Below are 19,787 nucleotides of genomic sequence, written 5' to 3' on the forward strand. Positions count from 1 at the left end.
TGTGTTTTATTCATTTATTTATTTATTTTTGTAGAGACAGAGCCTCACTTTATGTCCCTCGGTAGAGTGCCGTGGCCTCACACAACTCACAGCAACCTCCAACTCCTGGGCTTAAGCGATTCTCTTGCCTCAGCCTCCCGAGTAGCTGGGACTACAGGCGCCCGCCACAACGCCCGGCTATTTTTCTTTTTTTTGGTTGCAGTTTGGCCGGGGCCAGGTTTGAACCCGCCACCCTCGGTATATGGGGCCGCCGCCCTATTCATTTATTTTTTAAGAGACAGAGTCTGGCTGTGTCACCCACGCTGCTGGAGTGGAGTGGGGCCACCAAAACTCACTGTAACGTGGGACTGAAGTGAACTCACTATCCACCCTTACCCCCACCCCAATCGGTTCCCGAAGAGCTGGGACCACAGGCATCTGCCATCTTACACGGCTAATTGTTTTATTTATTTATTTACTTTTGATAGAGACAGGGTCTGGCTATGTTCTCCAGGGTGGTCTGAAACTCCTGGCTTCAGTGATCCTCTCAGAGTGCTAGGATTAAAGGTGTGAGCCACCACCCCAAGTCAAAAGATACTTTGATCAAAACCAAAGCAGAGGACAGAGCCGAAAGAACTGTTTTAGTTCATTGTTAGTTTGCTGCATAGATTTGTTATATCAGGATAAGATTTCGCTTTGAGAACTTTTAAGGGCGCAGTAGGAAATCATCATTGCCACTGACGCCTAATAGCTGAACTGACACCAACCCAGACCACGTTCCCTAAGAAATGGGGGACAACAGCTGCACACCTAATAGGTGCTAAGTGATCGCTCAGGCATGATTTGATGATAGTGGAAGTAGTCTTCTGGTCTGGAAAAGCTTTCTGGTACCAAGTAAATGCGAAAAATACCCAGTGTATGGAAGAGAGGAGCAGATGAGTAAAACAGAGGAGAAGTAAGTAAAAAAGGAAAGATACACTTGCAAATATGACCATAAATTGGTAATCAGATCTTCTGCGACCAACCAGAGTAAGTTATTTTTCCACTGCGCGGTTTACAACTAACGGAAACTCCGGCGGTCACTCCTGGAAGCAAGCAAACTTCAGCCGTGAAAAACATGCGCGTCCAGTAACATCCGAAAAACACGTGGCGGGGGTGGGGACGCGGAGGCCCCAGTAGAGCGGACTGCGAGTCCCGTCACCCCTTTCGGCGGCCGAGCCGGGCTGCCCAGGGCGAGCCGGCGCGCGGGGCGCTGGGACTTGTAGTTTCGGCTCCGCCCCCACCGCGGGGCGGCAACGTTGGCGAGCACTGCGCCTGCGCCGGCTGGCAGAGAGGCCGGGGCCGCGGCGGCTCGCGCCGGGTGATGCTAGGCGGCTCCCTGGGCTCCAGGCTGTTGCGAGGTGTGGGTGGGAGTCGCGGGCAGTTCCGGGCGCGAGGTGTCCGCGAAGGTGGCGCAGCCATGGCGGCAGGGGAGAGCATGGCTCAGCGGATGGTTTGGGTGGACCTGGAGGTGAGAGAGGCCGGCGAGGGTGAGGGGAGGCGGGTGAGGGAGGGGAGGGAAGTTTCGCTCACCGGCCCGAGTAACAGCCTGGCCCGGGACGGCCGGGGGTGTCCGGCGCTCAGGTGCGGCAGGTGACCGCGGCCGCGGGCCAGGCCGGAGCCAGGGCTTCTGCGGGTGTTGGGGGCTATGCGGGGCTTCGGGGTTTCTTTTTAGAAGGGAGGAGCCGTCCTGGTCGGTCCCTCTTCTCCCTACGTCCCCCGCCCAGGTGGGGACTTCCCTAACGCTCTGACGTGCGGGGCTTAGGGTCCCTGGGGTGGGGGTGGGGTGGGGACAGCGGCTCTGCTAACCCCCCTCCCCCCTCAACCTGGATTGTTAGAGCTGGACGGGACTCCGGGGATGACTCAGCCTTACTCCTCATTCCAGAAGTGAGAAAGTTGAGGCCCCAAGAAGTCATGCTGTTAGGGAGAGTCTGAGTTGGGACTAGAACCCCGTTCTGACCCCTTCGTGCTTTCTGTATGAAAACCAACAGCTCATCCTCCGTGTCCCCCCTCACGCCCCGCCGTGAGCCTCAGTTTTCTCCTATATGAAATGAAAATAGTAACAGTTTTCTCCATTAGATTGTGATGAGACCAAGTGGCGTCGTTAATGTGAAAACTTTTAAAACTCTCTAGAGATGTAGTGTTAGAAATCTAACTCCCAGCTTTTGTCTGTCCCGGAGGAGAAGCACAGTAGTTGACAAATGTCAGGCCGTTGGTAAACGTTTGTTGAAGGTACGAGGACTCAGGGTCAGTACTTTAGTGATCCAAGGATCGTGACTGTCTCTTCTATTTTGGCTACGGGATAGAAACTGGAGGGAATCCCTGTTATTTAAAGTTGGGCAAAATAGGCCAGAAAGATGGTTTTGTGTGTGTTACATATTTATTTTTATTGCAGATGACAGGATTGGACATTGAGAAGGACCAGATTATTGAGATGGCCTGTCTAATAACTGACTCTGATCTCAACATTTTGGCTGAAGTAGGTGATGCCATGTATTACAGTTATACCGTCAACAGGGCATTGGAAATCTAAAGATTTTTTTTTTTTCAGTCTCCTTACTTAAAAAATAAAACTCTGAGGTCTATATATGAAGTTCATGTAGGTAGATTAAGGACCAGAGTAATGTGCTAGCTCGAGGTTGGGTTGGTACTAGAACCAAAGTAATTCATCTTGCAACCTAGTTAATTTTTCAATTAACCATGCCAGAAATTTACAGAATCATAAACTCTGTTATTACTGAGAGTTTATTGAACTTACTGTGTGGCAGATACAGTGCTTTATATGTGTTAGTTCTTTATCCTCGCAACAGTAAGTTAGGTACTGTTAATAATGCTCATTACAGATGAGAACATTTGCACATAGAGATGTTGGGTAATTTGGCCAAGCCCATCTGGCTAGTGTGGTTTATCTCAGACATTCTCAGTGAAGTGTCCCTAACCAGCAGGACAGCCAACTGCTGTCCCATCAGATTTGGTGACTCATACTAACGTTTAAATCTTTGTATCATAACTTTGACGTCAGCTGGACACATACACAGTTCTGCCTTCTCAACTAGGGCATGTGATTCTTGTAGATGTATATTTAAATTTTAGAATTTCTGTTGCTGTGCATCATAAAGTGTTCCTTGATTGGCAAATAGGGCATAATTAAGGTTTTCACATGCTGCTTTTAACTGACACATTTAGCAAAACAAATAAAACACACCTGTTGCCTTTCAGCCACTCATGAAACATTTAATAAGTACATGATACCATCTGATTGGTAGAGGGTGAAATCCCTGACCTTGAATAATTGTATTTTATGCTGTCAGCAATATTCAGAGCCATTAAAAAACTCTAGAATGGGAACGACGATGTTTGTGGAAAAGAATGTCTTGTTACCTTCTTCCCAGGACTTGGATTGATGTGTTTCCGGCACTGGGATAAATTTCATAAATCTAGAGTTAAGACTTTCACTTATTTTGCTATGTAGGTAAAAGAAATGAGAAGGTATTTACAGGTGAATTGCTGCATTTGTGAAGTACCTGGCTTATCTTTCTGACACATCAGCTGGAGGAGAATTCTGAGACTTTGTATTTGCCATAATAGCAACTTTTTTTTTTTTTTAAAACATTATATAAATAAAGCACTGAGTTTTATGTTTGGTTGGTTTTTCTGTTTCTGTCAGAAGTGTCTTTATTTTACCAGCCCTACTTAACTTTGGCTGAAGAAGAGTTTTTCCTTTGGACTGTTGATATAATGTGAAAGACTGACAGTTTAATGGATCAGTAGGTTGATATGTACCCTGGAGGAAATTTGGGTATGTATTCGCACAACTGCAGATGAGTGTAGCATTTGTAAATAGACTAAGTCAGATGAGGATAAAGATTTTTTCTTTTTTTTTTTCTGTAGAGACAGAGTCTCACTTTACTGCCCTGGGTAGAGTGCCGTGGCATCACATGGCTCACAGCAACCTCCAGCTTTTGGGTTTATGTGATTCTCTTGCCTCAGCCTCCCGAGCAGCTGGGACTACAGGCGCCTACCACAACGCCCAGCTATTTTTTTGTTGCAGTTGGGCCGGGGCTGGGTTTGAACCCACCACCCTCGGTATATGGGGCTGGCGCCCTACTCACTGAGCCACAGGTGCCGCCCGAGGATAAAGATTTTTTTCAAAAAAATGTTTAAGGACGGTCAGTTTGGGGGTAAATATGTTTTATTTTTGTATGAGGAAAATGTTTTATCCTGACAGAAGGAAGAACAAGCTTCCCACTCTGAAAATTTTTCTGCCGGTGTAGTCCCTTGACTTGCCAAACTGGAATCTAGGGTCGGTTATATAACATTAGATTTATAGCAGTTTGCTTCTTTTAGGTCATTGTTACATTTTTTTTTAAATAGGAGTTTTTATTTTTAACGTATTATCAGTTCACATTTTTTGTTTATCCACAGAGATTGCCAACAACAGATTCGTTTGGATAACTTTTACTTGTGGGATGTCAGGCATATTTTAGTCAAATTCTAGCCATTCCTTTCAGTGATACAAACTGTTTTTACCACTTTGGTTGTAATGATACCTTGGATTTATAGGGTACTTTGTTCCAGAGTTCAAAGAACTTTCATACCTATAATTTCTTTTACCCTGTTACTATCCCTATAAGGGAAGAGGGACAGTTTATTATTATCACCATCTTACAGAAGGAGAAACTGAGGTGACTTGTACGAGTGACACAGATCAGGCTTCTGTTTACTGCTGGGACTTTATCTGAGAGATTCACAGTATTTGAATGTTCTATGTGATGGAACTAAGAATTTGAGGGCTCCTTTTTCTTGAGATTTATCAATTACCTCTTTAAAAACATGCTTTTTAAATATAAAAATACTATTAACATTAAACAGTGTAACTTTATCCAAAGTAAATATGTAGTAAGCTACTGTTTTTATTTTTTTTTAAGTAGGGTATATATGATATTTTTTTGATACAAGCATACAATGTGTATTGATCAAATCACGGTAATTGGGGGCATCTGTCACTCATGGTTATTTGTCTTATTTTCCTGCCCCATCCTATTCCCCCAAAGTTACATATTTTTTGTTACTTTGTGTGGATATATAAATGTGTGTATTTTTAAAACACGTAAATAAAATTATATGCATGTATGTACTGTTTTGCAGTTTGCTTCTTTCACTTGATAATATAGACACTTTTCCAAAGAACTCATAGTCAGGGTTGGCAGACGTTATAGAAAGGGCCAGATGTTAATTAGTTTAGGCTTTGAATGCAGTATATCTCTTATCAGCTGTTCTTCTTTTGTTTTTTTTCCTTACAATCCTTTCCGAATGTAAAAATCTTACTGGCTGTAAAAAATTAGCTGAAAGCTGGGGCCATGGTTTGCTGACCTTTCATGGATATCTGTGTCTTCTATTAATAGGCATTTCGATTTTCAGTTGTATGTTCAATTTTGTCATAAACAGTGCTGGAGGGAACAATGACTCCTTTTATTTATTTATTTTTATTAAATCATATATACAGATATCATGAATACATTTATGCTTTTGTGGGATTCCGTGTGTTGATTATTTGTACAAATTGGAGTGCTTACATCCTACTAATTAACATAGCTTTCACCTCATTTACTTAATCACATTGTTAAGACATTTGTGCTCAATACTTGATAGACTTGACTTGTACCCTTGCAATATGCTCCATAGGTGTGGTCCCACCATTAACCCTCCCTCTATTGAACTACCCCCGTCCCTTCCCATCCCCACCCCTTCCCTCCTTCATCCTGGGCTGTAGTTGTGATTCATCTCTCATGTGAAAGCGTGAGTGATTATAAATTGGTTTTATAGTAAGTACTGAGTACATTGGATATTATTTTTTCTATTCCTGAGATACTTTACTAAGAAGAATATTTTCCAGTTCTATCCATGTAAACATAAAAGAAGTAAAGTCTCCATCTTTTTTAATGCCGAATAGTATTCCATGGTATGTGTATAACACAATTTATTAATCTATTCATGGGTCGATGGGCACTTGAGCTTCTTCCAAGACTTGGCAATTATGAATTGAGCTGCAATGAACAATCTGGTGCATATATCTTTGTTGCCAATTGATTTTTTGTCTTTTGGATATACACCTAGTAGAGGAATTGCAGGATCAAATGGCAGGTCTACATTTAGATCCCTGAGTGTTCTCCAAACTTTTCCAAAAGGAACGTACTAGCTTGCATTCCCACCAGCAGTGCACAAGTGTTTCTCCACAAAGACCCCTTTTAGAGTTAATATGTATCCTTTTACTCTCCCCAGTAGATACGTTTAGACTGTAAAGCAGCTTAAACTTTGCCTCTGAAGGCAAGGTTACTGTCGTTGATTCTTGGTGGCTAATGGCTTTTCCCCTCCACAGGGTCCTAACCTGATTATAAAACAGCCAGATGAGTTGCTGGACAGCATGTCAGATTGGTGTAAGGAGCATCATGGGAAGGTAACATTACCAAATAACAGGATTGCTGCTTTGGGGATCAGTAACAAGCTTGTTGCTCCCACATCTGAGTCCTATACCATTGTTGGATGGTATTTAAAAAAGGGTTAGAGGAAGATTGCTTGACAAGCCTGGGAAGCTGCTTGCTTGTTTACTTTTCATCTTTGGGACCTCTCGAGATCGTCTTCTCCTGAATGTCCTCTTTTTTTCTCTCCTACATTCAGTCTGTCGCGAACGCATTGTGGATTGTCACGTATTCCTCAAGTCAGTCTTTTGGATGAGCTTAGACATCAACTTTCAGAGAAGGGGGAGTGCTGCTGTCCACCTAATAGTTGTTTCTTCTCAGAGGTTATATCCATGGACTTTGAGCACCATCTTTTTTGACTGTGGAAATGCTGTTAACAATCAGGAACATACCTTATTTAGCTTGGATTCCTTAAGAAAAAATTGGTGCAAAGATGGCAGTTTCAATTTGAACTTGAGCTCTAAAAATGGTCCACCTGTGATTATATTTGCCCGTTTTAGAAGTGAAGTTTCATTTCTGGATGCCTTTGAAAACTGACTTCATGTGTTTCTGGTGGGGGGCTGGGGATTCTCTCTTGCAGTCTGGTCTTACCAAGGCAGTGAAGGAGAGTACAATTACATTGCAGCAGGCAGAGTATGAATTTCTGTCCTTTGTACGACAGCAGACTCCTCCGGGGCTCTGTCCACTTGCAGGTAAAATCCAGTCCTGTGTACGTATATCTTGTAGATAGTGTTCTCTTGTAGTGATTCAAGAGACTGCAATTCCAAAAAGACCAGCCGAGACCACCCGTGTCTTCCACTTGCCCTTGTTTGGGTTTTGCATCTTACGTTTGTGTTCAAGTTTCTTGGTGCAGTTTATTATGTGAATATTGTGGAGATGCCTGGAGACCAGATATGAGATGTGGGAAACTCAAGAGTAACTCAATACAAATTTCCCCTGTACTGTTAATTATGAAAACTATTTGACATACACAGAAAAGTTGATTTAATAATTGTTAACCTTGTGCCATGTTTGTTTTTTCTATATTCTGGTGAATATTTTAAAGTAAATTGCAGGCATCATGACACTTTACTCCTAAATGCTTCATGAAGCATCTCCTAAGCATAAGGACATTTTTGTATGTAACTAAGTATCATTATTATGTCGAAGATAATTAAGTCATTCAATATAACTAGATACCTAGTTCACATTTGAAGTTCCCCAAAATGTTGAATTATTTCTGAACCAAGACGCAATCAAGGTGTCTTTCATTTGGCTGTTATGTCTCTTAATCTGAAACTGTCCACCTATTTTTTTTTTGCACTGCGACATTGACTTTTTAAGAGACCAGGCCAGTTCTACCAGAATTTTTGAAAGACTGACATTGTCAAAGGGAAGATAATGTTCTCTCAAGGTGGATTGGTATATGTAAATTGATGTGGTAGCACTTTACTTAAACATTCATAAAAAAACTTCTGGCATTCAGCATTAGAGCATGTATTCTATGAATGTTTCCTCCAGCCAGTATGGCTGATGTCTGTTTTAAAGTTCTTGGCCGGGTGTGGTGGCTGGTCCCTGTAATCCTAGCGCTCTGGGAGGCCAAGGCAGGAGGATTACTTGATCTCAGGAGTTCCAGAAGAACTGAGCAAAAGTGAGACCCTGTCTTTACTAAAAATAGAGAAAACTAGCTGAACATGTGGCACCTGTAGTCCCAGTGAATTGGGAGGCTGAGGCAAGAGGATTGCTCAAGCCTGAAAGTTTGAGGGTTGCTGTGAGCTATGATGGCACGGCACTCTACCCAGGGCAACAGAGTAAGACTCTGTCTCAAAAAAAACAAAAAATGAAGCAAACAACAACAACAAAAACCCTTCTCATTTAAAATTTAATGTTTTTAATATAAATTATTGTATGAAAACATGAGTATGGAGATGATCTGTTAAAGAATTTGAAATATAAATAAAAGTTTACTTATGTGATTCAGTTAAATGTTTAGTGTTAGTGGTGTAGATTTTATGACAATGGGAGAAAGTTTGTGAATCTGGTATGATCTTAAAAGTCACAAAGAGATTTTTGCATTATTTTAAGCATGTGGGATGCTGGAAGTATTCTTTTGTTCATGAGAGGCCATAAGCAAATTTATTATGAGCTGGACTGACTAAGCTAATCAGGTGCATTCAAACCCACTTAGAAACTCAGAGGTGCTTTTAGGAATTGCTTGAACTTAAAAATACACCCTCCATTTCGACTTCAGTTTATGAGTTTTGATATCCTTTTGTATACTACTAGAAATACAGAGATGCAGTATGCTTCGTGTCTTTCTAGGAAATTCAGTTCATGCAGATAAGAAGTTTCTTGACAAATACATGCCCCAGTTCATGAAACATCTTCATTATAGAATAATTGATGTGAGCACTGTTAAAGAACTGTGCAGGTAAGGGCTATATTTAGGATGCATTAAATTGCCTTATTTAACGTGTTTTAATTGAGAATTTGGGGAAAGTTATTGAATAGAGCTATAGAAATGAGGGTGCTAAGTGGGTTTAAAGCTTCCTTATCCCATTCTCACTTGTACAGGATCTTAATTTATCCTGGACTGGTGAAAATTGGGAAAAACCAGGTCAAAAATCTTCAGTATAAATTTCATTAATTCAACAATTTATTGAGCATCTATTCTGTGCCAGACATTGGCCTGTCTGCTGGGCACATGTAGATGAAAAGCCCATAAGTAGCTCAGAATCTAGAGGGTTGGTGTGTAAAAAACACATTCTAAAAATGTATTCTGTGATGACCCCTACAATGGAAATGTGTCAGTGGAATATTGAGGGCTCAAGAGAAGGACCACCTAATGGCTATACTGATGCAGTTCAGTTTTATCTCATAAGGGATGAAGTTCCGCTGAGACAGTGTAAGTAGAAGAGTGAGTGCTGTGATTAGGTTATTCTGATTAGAAGGTGGCAAGAGAATAGGCAGGGAGATAATCAGAAAGGAGACTTCGCATCATTTTGGAGGGAGAAGAATGAGCTGGGAAAATGGCGTTCAGGTGGTAGCTAGTGGCATGAAGGTAAGTGTGTGCGAGGGTGAACTTGACACTGAACGCTCAAATACGGGAATGAGGAAAAGGAGGCGGTATAAAGTGATTGAGATGTTTCAAGTTTGGACAGCTTAGGTGTACCAGGGGAAATTAGGTGAAGAGTGGCTTTGGTGGGTGGGGCAGGGAGGCATTGAAAGTGATGGGTGTGGTTTTATAGATCTTGAATTAGAAGCATTTGGTAGATTTTTAGGGGGGTGGGCAGGAGGTAGTTGGATATCCATTACAGAAACTCTAAAAAGGCGTTAGAGAGTCATTGATGAGCTTGCTTGAGGAGAATCTATAAGGAGAGGACAAGTTGGAAGACAGAGCCCCCCGGCAAAGAGGCGACTTGAGAATCACGACCTTTTCAGTGTCAATGTATTACTTGAAGGAGGTAATTATTCAGTGTATTTGAGACAGCTTCCTTTGAGAGTTCCATTTCTACTGTGTGTAGACGCTGGTACCCAGAAGAATATGAATTTGCACCAAAGAAGGCTGCTTCTCACAGGTAAGTTTGGGTCCTACCAAGTGCTTGTGAATCTGACACACATAACCCCCAAATTCCTGGCTGCTCCAAATAATGTCCTTTCTCCTACTGTTTTTCCTTGGAGGAAAAGGTAAAAGTCAACTACAATAAAGATAACATTCCTTTACTAAGATTATCAGGAATTCTGATCAGGATTTCAGTAATCCATTTTTAACTTGGTTTGTAGGTATGATGAAACTGTGTGTACTCTTTCTGGTAATGAGCAGTGTTAGCCTTCTTCCTGTAGAGGATATGGACTTGTAGGCTTTGAAATTAGAACACTCCTGTACAGTTGTATAATACAGTTGCCCTGCTTTGACACTTTTTAGTTTTTCAGAGTGTTAACTTTTATGTCTGTAGCCTGAAGGACAAGTACGCAAGGAATTTAAAGATCTTGTGTATCAAGTATTCTGTGTTGGTTCTTTTACTTTGCTTTTTGATTTTGTGTTCCTTCAGGAGAAACATAGTACAAGCCTAGAATATTTTATCTGAAATAATTGGGGTTTAGTATGTTTTGGAGTTCAGAATTTTTCAGATGTTAGAAAGGTAATAGTGCCATAGTGCCCCCGCATTGTTTTTTACTATGTAACATTCCTAACAAGGTTTGAGGAAGCAGTTCATAATAAAACACGTAGATATTTCTACAGTGAAACTCATACTCATAGCTAATGAGTATAAATAGCCTCACATCAAGATTGGTCAGATTTTGCTGCACAAAGGGTTGTGAAAGTACTTTGAGTTTTCAGGTCTGATTTAGATTTTAGTATCGTAGATAAGAGATTGTGTACCTTTATTTAGCCAGAGGTTGTAATTCTGGCAACTTCAGCTCTCTGCCTTACATCCAAGACCTGGGAAGAAAGCAGATTATTGCCTTACCTACAGAGATAACTCATAAAACTCTGGCACCAAAGTCTGTGCAGGGTATTCTCTAGAATACCCTTGGCCCATCGTTGTGTATTCTTTTTTTTTTGAGACAGAGCCTCACTATGTCACCTTCTGCAGAGTACTGTGGCATCACAGCTCACAGCAACCTCAAACTTTTTTTGGGCTTAAGCGATTCTCCTGCCTCAGCCTCCCAAGTAGCTGGGACTATAGTTTTCCACCACAATGCCCAGCTATTTTTTGGCTCTAGTTGTCATTGCTGTTTACAAACAACTGGGCTCATACCCACCACCTCTGGTGATGTGGCTGACACCCTAGCCACTTGAGCTACAGGCGTCGATCCGTCGTCATTGTGTATTTTCTACAAGAGCCCCTTGGCCCATTGTTCAGCACTTACTGATTTCCTTGAACACTGTTCTGATAATCTTGGTTACCCAATTTCTCAGACTACAACAGATATGAAACAGCATGTTGGAGGAGAAGAAAGGGTGTTAGCTGGAGGCAGGCTCCCAGTAATCATAGCACAAATCACCACGAGAGAGGAGGTAGATCCTCTTGTATGGTTAGGTACTGTCTCATAATTGATGTTTATTATGATGACGAGTGATGAGGTACATTCGAGTAGGTCAGTATATTTTGTCCAGGGACATTATTAAGTATTGTGCAGTGTTTTCTAAACTGTGTTCCATGAGCTGTTAATAAGTATTCCACAAATGTGGTCAATTAAGTTTTAGAGAGACTGTGTGCTGTGTAGCCTTCTCTTTAAATACTTTGCAAAGAATTTCAGAAAAAATGTTTAATCTAGTTTTTCCTAAACTTATTTGACTTATATTCCTTCCCCTGCCCCCCATGGAACACATCATCATCTTATGGAACAGTTTGGGAATTTTTAATATTTTATATTTTATGAATTTTTTTGGCAACAGTTTTTTTTTTTTAATTTAATTTAATTTTTTTATTGTTGGGGATTCATTGAGGGTACAATAAGTTGGCAACAGTTTTTTAAAAAACACTTAAAATTGTTTCAATGAAGTGTTCCACTTTGTGTTTCAACTAGTGGCATTTACCATAGGACCCATTGTTCTTAAGGTATTTATAAAAGGTTATGGTTTTTACATTCCATCTCCTCTGGTTTTGGACATTGCATTCAGTACGGTGTGTTTACTTGTAGGGCCCTTGATGACATTAGTGAAAGCATCAAAGAACTGCAGTTTTACCGAAATAACATCTTCAAGAAAAAAACAGATGAAAAGAAGAGGAAAATTATAGAAAATGGGGAAAATGAGAAGACTGTGAGTTGATGCCGGTTCTTACGCGGCCACCACGTAGTTCTCTGGAAGCGGCCTCTGGTGGTTCCCCACTCACGCTGATGGCTTGGCCGAGCACCTGCTTTCAGTTAACTCGCATCTCCAGATTCCTCCACCACACAGCACCCGAAACACTGTTTCTCTCTTATAGGCTGTTTCCATTATGACGCAGCATCTCCTTTGTAAGTACCAGGTCATGTCCATTCCTTGGTACATATCTGCATTTGCTTTTAGACCATTTCTTTCATTTAAATAAATAAATTAAATAAATAAATAAATAAAGATAGTTCTATTGAAATGCAAACATTTTTGTACCATCCATTCTTTAGTAGTTTAATCATTTGAAAAAGATGGCTTTTTCTTTTTTTAGTAGCATGACTGATATTTAAATTCTCATAATGCAATTAGGGATGGATTAATATATTTCTGTCAAACAGGAAGTGAATAGAACAACTGGAGGATAGGTTCAGCGAAGCAGCTTTGGGCCCCTTGTTCCAGGTATTGCACTAACAGCACTAGAGGAGGCTACTCCTCACTGCCATCAGATGGGGATTCAGGAAGTAATAAGTAAGGGTTACTGATAAGTAATAATTAAGGTTTATTTATGTGCAAGACAGTCATGGTCGTGAGTTTATAGAATGTAAATAGCTCACTGCTCTAGGTCTAACAGTCAGTAAGTGGCTGAGAGGGGATTTCAGTTTGAACATGAGTTGTTCCTGAGTGTGCGTATACCAGACCACAGCACGAAGGTGAGTCTTAAAGTTGTAGTGCTGGTTTTAGGATTTCACAGAGGTTTTCTGAAGCTACAGAGTAATTCTGTGAAATGAATTGTGGTGCAAATTGCTTTAAATATTATTACAGCTTGAAAACTGATGAGTATGTTTGCTGAGTAGAGCTTCCCATCGGTGGTGATTCTGTCTTTGTAGTGATTACCCTGCGAGCTGTATTCTTAGGATCACCCAGGTGTATTTCCCCCACATACAGCTCAAGAGGTGAATAAATTAGTACAGATGCTCTTTGACTAAAGATGGGGTAACATCCAATACATCAGTTTTATTTGAAAATATCATTAAGTCAAAATGCATATACCAAACATAGCTTAGCCTAGCCTACCCTTAAATGTGCTCAGATCATTTAGAGTAATCTACAGTTGGGTAAAATCATTTAACAGAAAGCCTGTTTCATAATAAAGTGTTGTATATCTCATGTAATTTCCTCAGTAAGGAAAATGAAAAACAGAATGGTTCTATAGATGCTCGAATTCTGGTTTCTTTTGAATGTGTACCCTTTTTGCACTGTTGTAAGGTAAAAAAATTATTAAGTCTGTCTGTGATGAAAGTCTCTGGTCAGCATTCCTTGGGTGCTGTCTCTGTGGTACTGAGTATGCAGGCAAGACAGAGGCCCCTATTCCGGCAGGTTAGCTATAGAGGTAAGAGTGAAACCTGAGACATCTGTTTTTTCTCATTTACAAAACGCTTTTGGATTAGAATTAGGGATCTCAGTATGAATAATTATTTAAAAATAGATACTATTTAAAAAATCTTGATATGTTATGGTCCACTGCCCCTGAAGCACAAAAATAAAACTAGCACATTGTACCCCATGATTGCATTAATGTACATAGCTATGATTTAATAAACAAAAACATATAAAAAATAAAATAAAAAACAGCTGACAAATTTATAGGGAAATCGATAGTTTTCTTTGGCAGAACTGCTGTTCTTATATGTGTAAGCCTTAAAGAAAAAATAATAGCCAGCTGCAATGTTCAAGTGCAATTTTGTCATACTGATTGCTTTGTGGTAATGTGTGAATGTCCCAGGTTCACCCAAATGCTCTAACATTTTGAAAAATTAATAAGCAGCAGGGGCAGTGGTAAATTGTTTATTGCTAGGATAAGCCCGTATGAAGCAGATTGATGAGTGTAAAAGCTGTTATAGTCCATGTTTATTGACCAGGGCAACAGTGTTCTGTATCTGTTGATGAGAGAAAATGCTACGATGCAGGTATCTGTTGTTCCTCAGTGTCTGTGGGACACCAAAATCTGCTGACGCGCAGATCACTGGTACAGAATGGTACAGTATTTGCATCTGCCACATGTCCACCTTCCTGTATACTTTAGATCATGTCTCGGCCAGTTAAAATGCCTACTACAATGTAAATGCTACGTAAACAATTATTATACAGTTACTGTATTGTTTAGGGAATAATGATATGACAAGGAAAAAAGATGACATGTTAAGAACAGAAACAAAGATCGACCTACAGTTGTTCAAATCCAAATCCATGTGGAACCCGTGGATGCATGGATCTGTTGTGGAAGTTGAGTTTTAGTTATTTGAATTTAATTTGAATTTAAATTTTAATTTAATTGTATGTGGTTCGTGGTAAAACTGTAGATAGCTATGGCAGTAGTGTAAATGAAGAGTTCCCTGTAGCAGTGACTGTCAACCTTTCTTACCTCACGGCCCACTTGAACTGGTAGTTAAACTTCTGCAGCACCCTTAAATTATTTTGATCAAAAAAAAAAAGAATCTACTTACCGTGCTTTGAATTTCTTTTGAAAATAATTTAATTAATGATCTTTAAAAGTTTTTGTGGCACACCTAATATCCTTTCCTGTCACACCAGTGTGCTGAGGCACACCGGTTGAAAATCACTGCTATAGTCAAGCATTTTCTGTTAAGTAAAGGAATACTGTGGCTTCTAAATCTTTAAAAAGAAGGTATTGTAAATCTTCATCCCTCTAGAAAACAAGCACATGTGAACAGTGGCTTTCACAGTTGTCATGTCAAGTTGAATGCATCGGACATGTAACTTAAGTTGGTCTTCAGGGTAATTAAATCAGTTTAGTGTTGTACCTGGATAATAATACCATTGGTATTTTAGGGTATAGGAAACAAGAATCTCTCAATAGGAAGAAGCCCTAGAAAATGGAAAGGTTGAGGAATGTGGAGGAAAAATAGATTCTTGTACAAATGAAAACATACCATGAACAGCCTGTAGAATCCTTGGGGGTCCAGGATGAATACATGACTTGGGTTGCACAACATTGTGAATTTACTTAATGCTACTGCACTGTACACTTTAAAATGACAAAAATGGTAAATTTATGTTATTTTACCACACGCATGAATGCACACATGAAAGATGTGTAATTTGCCATAACCCAGTTTCAGAATGATCCTACCTTTGGACCAATGTGTAATGAAACCAAAGCTCTTGAAGGAGCTGAACTCCAGGATCCTTGCTTGTGGCCTTAGGAAGAGTAACTTCCCTTTGTTTCTCAGTTTGGAATAATAGGAAGTAGACAATTTAGAGAGATGCTTTCTTTTTGTGTCAACATCAAAGTGGTATAGAAATTGCAGTTTTGTTTACAAATAATGGAAATCTAACAGATTTTCTTTTTCTTTTCTTTTTTTTTTGAGATAGAGTCTTTCTTTGTCACCCTTGATAGAGTGCCATGGCATCTTAGCTCACAGCAACCTCTAACTCTTGGGTTCAAGCGATTCTCTTGCTTTAGCCTCCCAAGTAGCTGGAACTATAGGCATCCGCCACAACACCCACTATTTTTAGAAGTGAGGTCTTGCTCTGGCTCAGGTTGGTCTCGAACCTGTGAGCTCAGGCAGTCCACCGCCTCGGCCTCCCAGAGTGCTGGGATTACAGGCGTGAGCCGCCACACCTGACCCCTAACAGATTTTCTTTAGGAGCATCCAGTGTCCTTCTTACCTCCATATTCAGTCATATGAGATGAAGAGATGCTTCTAAATTCTGAGTTAGGAGTACTCCTTAGATAAGTCAATAGGCCCATGTAGGCTGCTTTGGAAACAAGTCCTATTTTGTTTCTGTGAAAAAAAACTTTTTCATCTGGATTTTATTTAACTAGCTTACAATTTATATTGAGCATGTGGTTTTAAATTTCCACTCATCTTGATTGTTATGCCGCATCTAAGTCATTTATTTTTCTTGCACACTTTGTTATCTTACGGGCTCTAGGATACCTCGTCATATCATTCTACCTTGTTCTGTCTTTACAGTCTTCTGTGAAAGTAGGTTAATATAGCTCAATTATTTTATGTTCATAACTAGCTGAAACAATTTCAGAATTGAAAGGTGGCATGGATGTTAAAGGGTGACACTGAAAGAAAGTTTTAGCCTTCACTAGAGTGGGATAGGGTAAAGGTTGCTACTGTTCAGCTATTAATGTTTTGTTGTTATATAAGCTTCTAAAAGTGTGGGTTTGGCATTACATGGCCCAGGGCCAATTTTTGTAGAAACTTTGTTCCCTCTTCAGGCCATCAATATTTTGCTTTACACATGTTTGCATTTTATGAATAGTAACATTTTTACATTTATTTAGATACATTCTTGCTAACTTGTATTTGACCAAGTATGTTAAAGGTACCATTTACTATTACCATAATTTCATAAAGAAAAGACATTTTAAAACATAAAGGAAGGACGTAATTTTATAATAAAGGGCAAGTACTTGAATACATGTAGTTTTGTGAAAAATTCAATTATGTCTTCATTTTCTTTATTGTACTTCATTGATTAAAAACCACACAAACTTCATCCTGGGCATCTATCAGTTCTGGGTTGGAGTTTGGAAAACATTGGTGTATTTATGCTTGGGACATCCATCCATACCCTCTCTTGGAGCAGAAGGGAGAGAGAGAAATTACATGTTATACTACTAAAACAGTTGGTTTTGTGTGTGTGTGTGTGTGTGTGCGCGCGCGCAAGTTATTAAATGAAAAGACTTCAAAAATATCCCCAAATTTGATGTTGCAATGAGCTGTGATCATGCTACCAAACATTCCAGCCTAGATGACAGAGTGAGACCTGTCTCAAAAAACAAAACTATCCAAAACAAAACCCCCAATATCCCAAAAAGCTAGCAGAAGTCTAGTCTAAATGAAATTGTGTGGTGTGTTAATGACCAGAGCATGAAATGAAAATGTTTGTTCTTATTCCTCTGCAAATTCCTTGGTTATTTGAACTTCTTTTTTGTAGTTTTGATTTTCTGAAATTGTTAATTGTGACCTTTTAGCCATGAAGCCTGATAGTCAATGTTGGTTTTCTGAGGATTGGTGGGGAGAAGGGATAGGTATGAGTTTTAAAATTATTTTAGAGTATCAGATACTACCTGGAATTTTTTAAAATTTCTCATCTCAGCCAGGCACGGTGGCTCACGCCTGTAATTCTAGCACTCTGGGAAGCTGAGGAAGATGAATTGCCTGAGCTCAGGAGTTGGAGACCAGTCTGTGCAAGAGTGAGACCCTATGTCTGAAAAAACAAAACAAAACAAAAAACCAGCCAGGTGTTGTGGCAGGCCCCTGTAGTCCCAGCTACTTGGGAGACTGAGGTAGGAGGATCACTTGAGCACCAGGCTTTGAGGTTGCAGTGAGCTATGATGCCATGGCACTCTACCAAGGGTGACAGAGGGAGACTCTGAAAAAATAAATAAATAAAATTCCTATCTAGTTTGGATTTGAAGACCATAAATGTGTCTCTTGCAGTTTTTGAAAAAAGTATATATATGCTTTTAGACACTGAGTTACTGAAAGACCCTTGGGGATAGGGTGTTGTACATCATTGATAAAAACAGTTCTAAAGTTATATGGGAGAATGGTCCATGTTTTGGAAATTTCTTCTTTGAAAATACAGAACTTAAAAAGAAAATATAGAGCTTAAACTATTGAAATGTGGTAGTACATGTCCACATTCTGGAGAATTAAATTAGGTGTTATTTATTTGGTGGTGAGAAGATAATTTATCATTAAGCATTCATTGTTCTACCTAATTTATGTTTCTTGAGGATTTTGATTTGGGTTGAGTATTCTAAAAACTGGGTATCTAGCAAGGGTCATCCCTAATCTTACCCTCATAGACTTCATATTCTAGTGATCAAGTTGGGCAGTACGTAAGTAAAGAAAGAATTGTGATATGAAATGTGAAGGCGCTATGGTAAAGACACAATCACGGGGGCTGAGAGGAGGAAAGGCTACTTTTAAATAGGAAGGTTCGTGCCTTGATTAGGTGATGTTGTAGTCCTGAAAGATGGGAAGGAGGCTCTAGGAGGCAGAGAGGACAGTGGCCCTCTGGCAGGAAAGAACTTAGTATCTTCTTGGAACTGTCAGAAAGTTAATTTGAATAGAGAACAGTGACCTAAAGGGGGTGGGTGTCCCTGGTGGTGATGGGCCAACCGGTCAACTCAGACCTCAGGTGCCCAGATTTTCTTGGCATGTTTCCTTGCAAAGAAATATTCCATCAATACATGGACAGTGGACTATTCCCATGAGGAGGAACTTTTCCCAACCAGACACACGGACTGATTCAGAATTATGATCAGTTTACATTGGGGTCATCTTTTCTAATGATCCCAACACCATGTTAACGTGTGTGGAATGAAGCATTCCTTTGCCAGCATCAAGGCACTTGAGTTAGTAATCAGAAGCCCACTTGGTAAATTTAAAGTAGGGTTAAGAAGATGGTGAGGGATTTTCTGAAACAACTCAAGCTGAGGCTTGATGACATCCCCTTGTTTCGCAGTGGAGAGTCATCCTAGGTCAGGGCTGGCCTTAGGTGTGCTTTTGGGTTGCTAGTTTGCTTGCATTAGGCTTCTTCCTAATTATCTTTTGACTGTTTTTTGTTTTTCATGACATTTTTCTGATTATAAAATAACAGGTGAATATTTTAGAAAATAACTATGCTACACATGTTTGAGGCCTGTTCCTTTTTCTGTATATCTTTATAATGTAGCAGGGTGCTCAGTGAGGGAGAACTTTAAAATGTAGTTCTCATGCCATAAATATTTAAAGATTCATTTCAGAGATGATAACAAGATTGTATCAGAGGTGCTAGCAAGTCATCTTTGAACAGACCTTTAGTGTGCTTTAGAAGGTCGTCAAAATGCCTCTTTAGTTATGCATTTATAATAGAAATATTTTTGTATTTTTTAATAATGTAGATAATCAGAATGCAAGTAAGTTCAATGGCGATTTGAAGTCAGTTGTTTAATAACGTAAATGATTCTTTTTGAGGGAAGATACATCTCAGCAGAGATTTACTTATTTAAAAAAATTTTTTTATAAGAATTTAAGACAATTGGCTTGGCACCTGTGGCTCAAGCAGCTAAGGTACCAGCCACATACACTTGAGCTGGTGGGTTCGAATCCAGCCCGGGCCCGCCAAACAACAATGACGGCTACAACCAAAAAAATAGTTGGGTGTGTGGCAGGCGCCTGTAGTCCCAGCTACTTGGGAGGTGGAGGCAAGAGAATCGCTTCAGCCCAGGAGTTGGAGGTTGCTGTGAGCTGTGATGCCACAGCCCTCTACCCAGGGTGACAGCTTGAGGCTCTGTCTCAAAAAAAAAAAAAAAATTGCAAAAGTGAAGAGACTTATAATGAACTTCACAGACCTTCACTTTGCTACTCATATTACTGTGTTTACTCATGTTATTCATATCTCTGACAGATCCCCAAACATCATATCATTTTTTTTTTCTGTAAATAGCATGCATC

At 40.0% G+C, this 19,787-nt stretch overlaps 1 protein-coding gene across 2 annotated transcripts; it reads left to right on the top strand.

The window, feature by feature from the left end:
• The first annotated feature begins 1,216 nt into the window (after positions 1-1,216).
• REXO2 (RNA exonuclease 2) lies at positions 1,217-12,565 on the top strand. Of its 2 annotated transcripts, none has more exons than XM_053593732.1 (7): positions 1,217-1,489; positions 2,414-2,497; positions 6,398-6,475; positions 7,078-7,189; positions 8,799-8,907; positions 9,918-10,054; positions 12,126-12,565. In XM_053593732.1, the coding sequence occupies exons 1-7, from the start codon at positions 1,343-1,345 to the stop codon at positions 12,221-12,223; spliced, it is 765 nt and encodes a 254-aa protein (XP_053449707.1). In that variant the 5' UTR covers positions 1,217-1,342; the 3' UTR covers positions 12,224-12,565. The 2 variants fall into 2 exon arrangements, with proteins under 2 accessions (XP_053449707.1, XP_053449709.1); XM_053593734.1 differs by having other exon boundaries at positions 10,001-10,054.
• The last annotated feature ends 7,222 nt before the right edge of the window (positions 12,566-19,787 follow it).

Source organism: Nycticebus coucang, chromosome 6 (genome assembly GCF_027406575.1).
Source record: "Nycticebus coucang isolate mNycCou1 chromosome 6, mNycCou1.pri, whole genome shotgun sequence".
Lineage (NCBI taxonomy): Eukaryota > Metazoa > Chordata > Mammalia > Primates > Lorisidae > Nycticebus > Nycticebus coucang.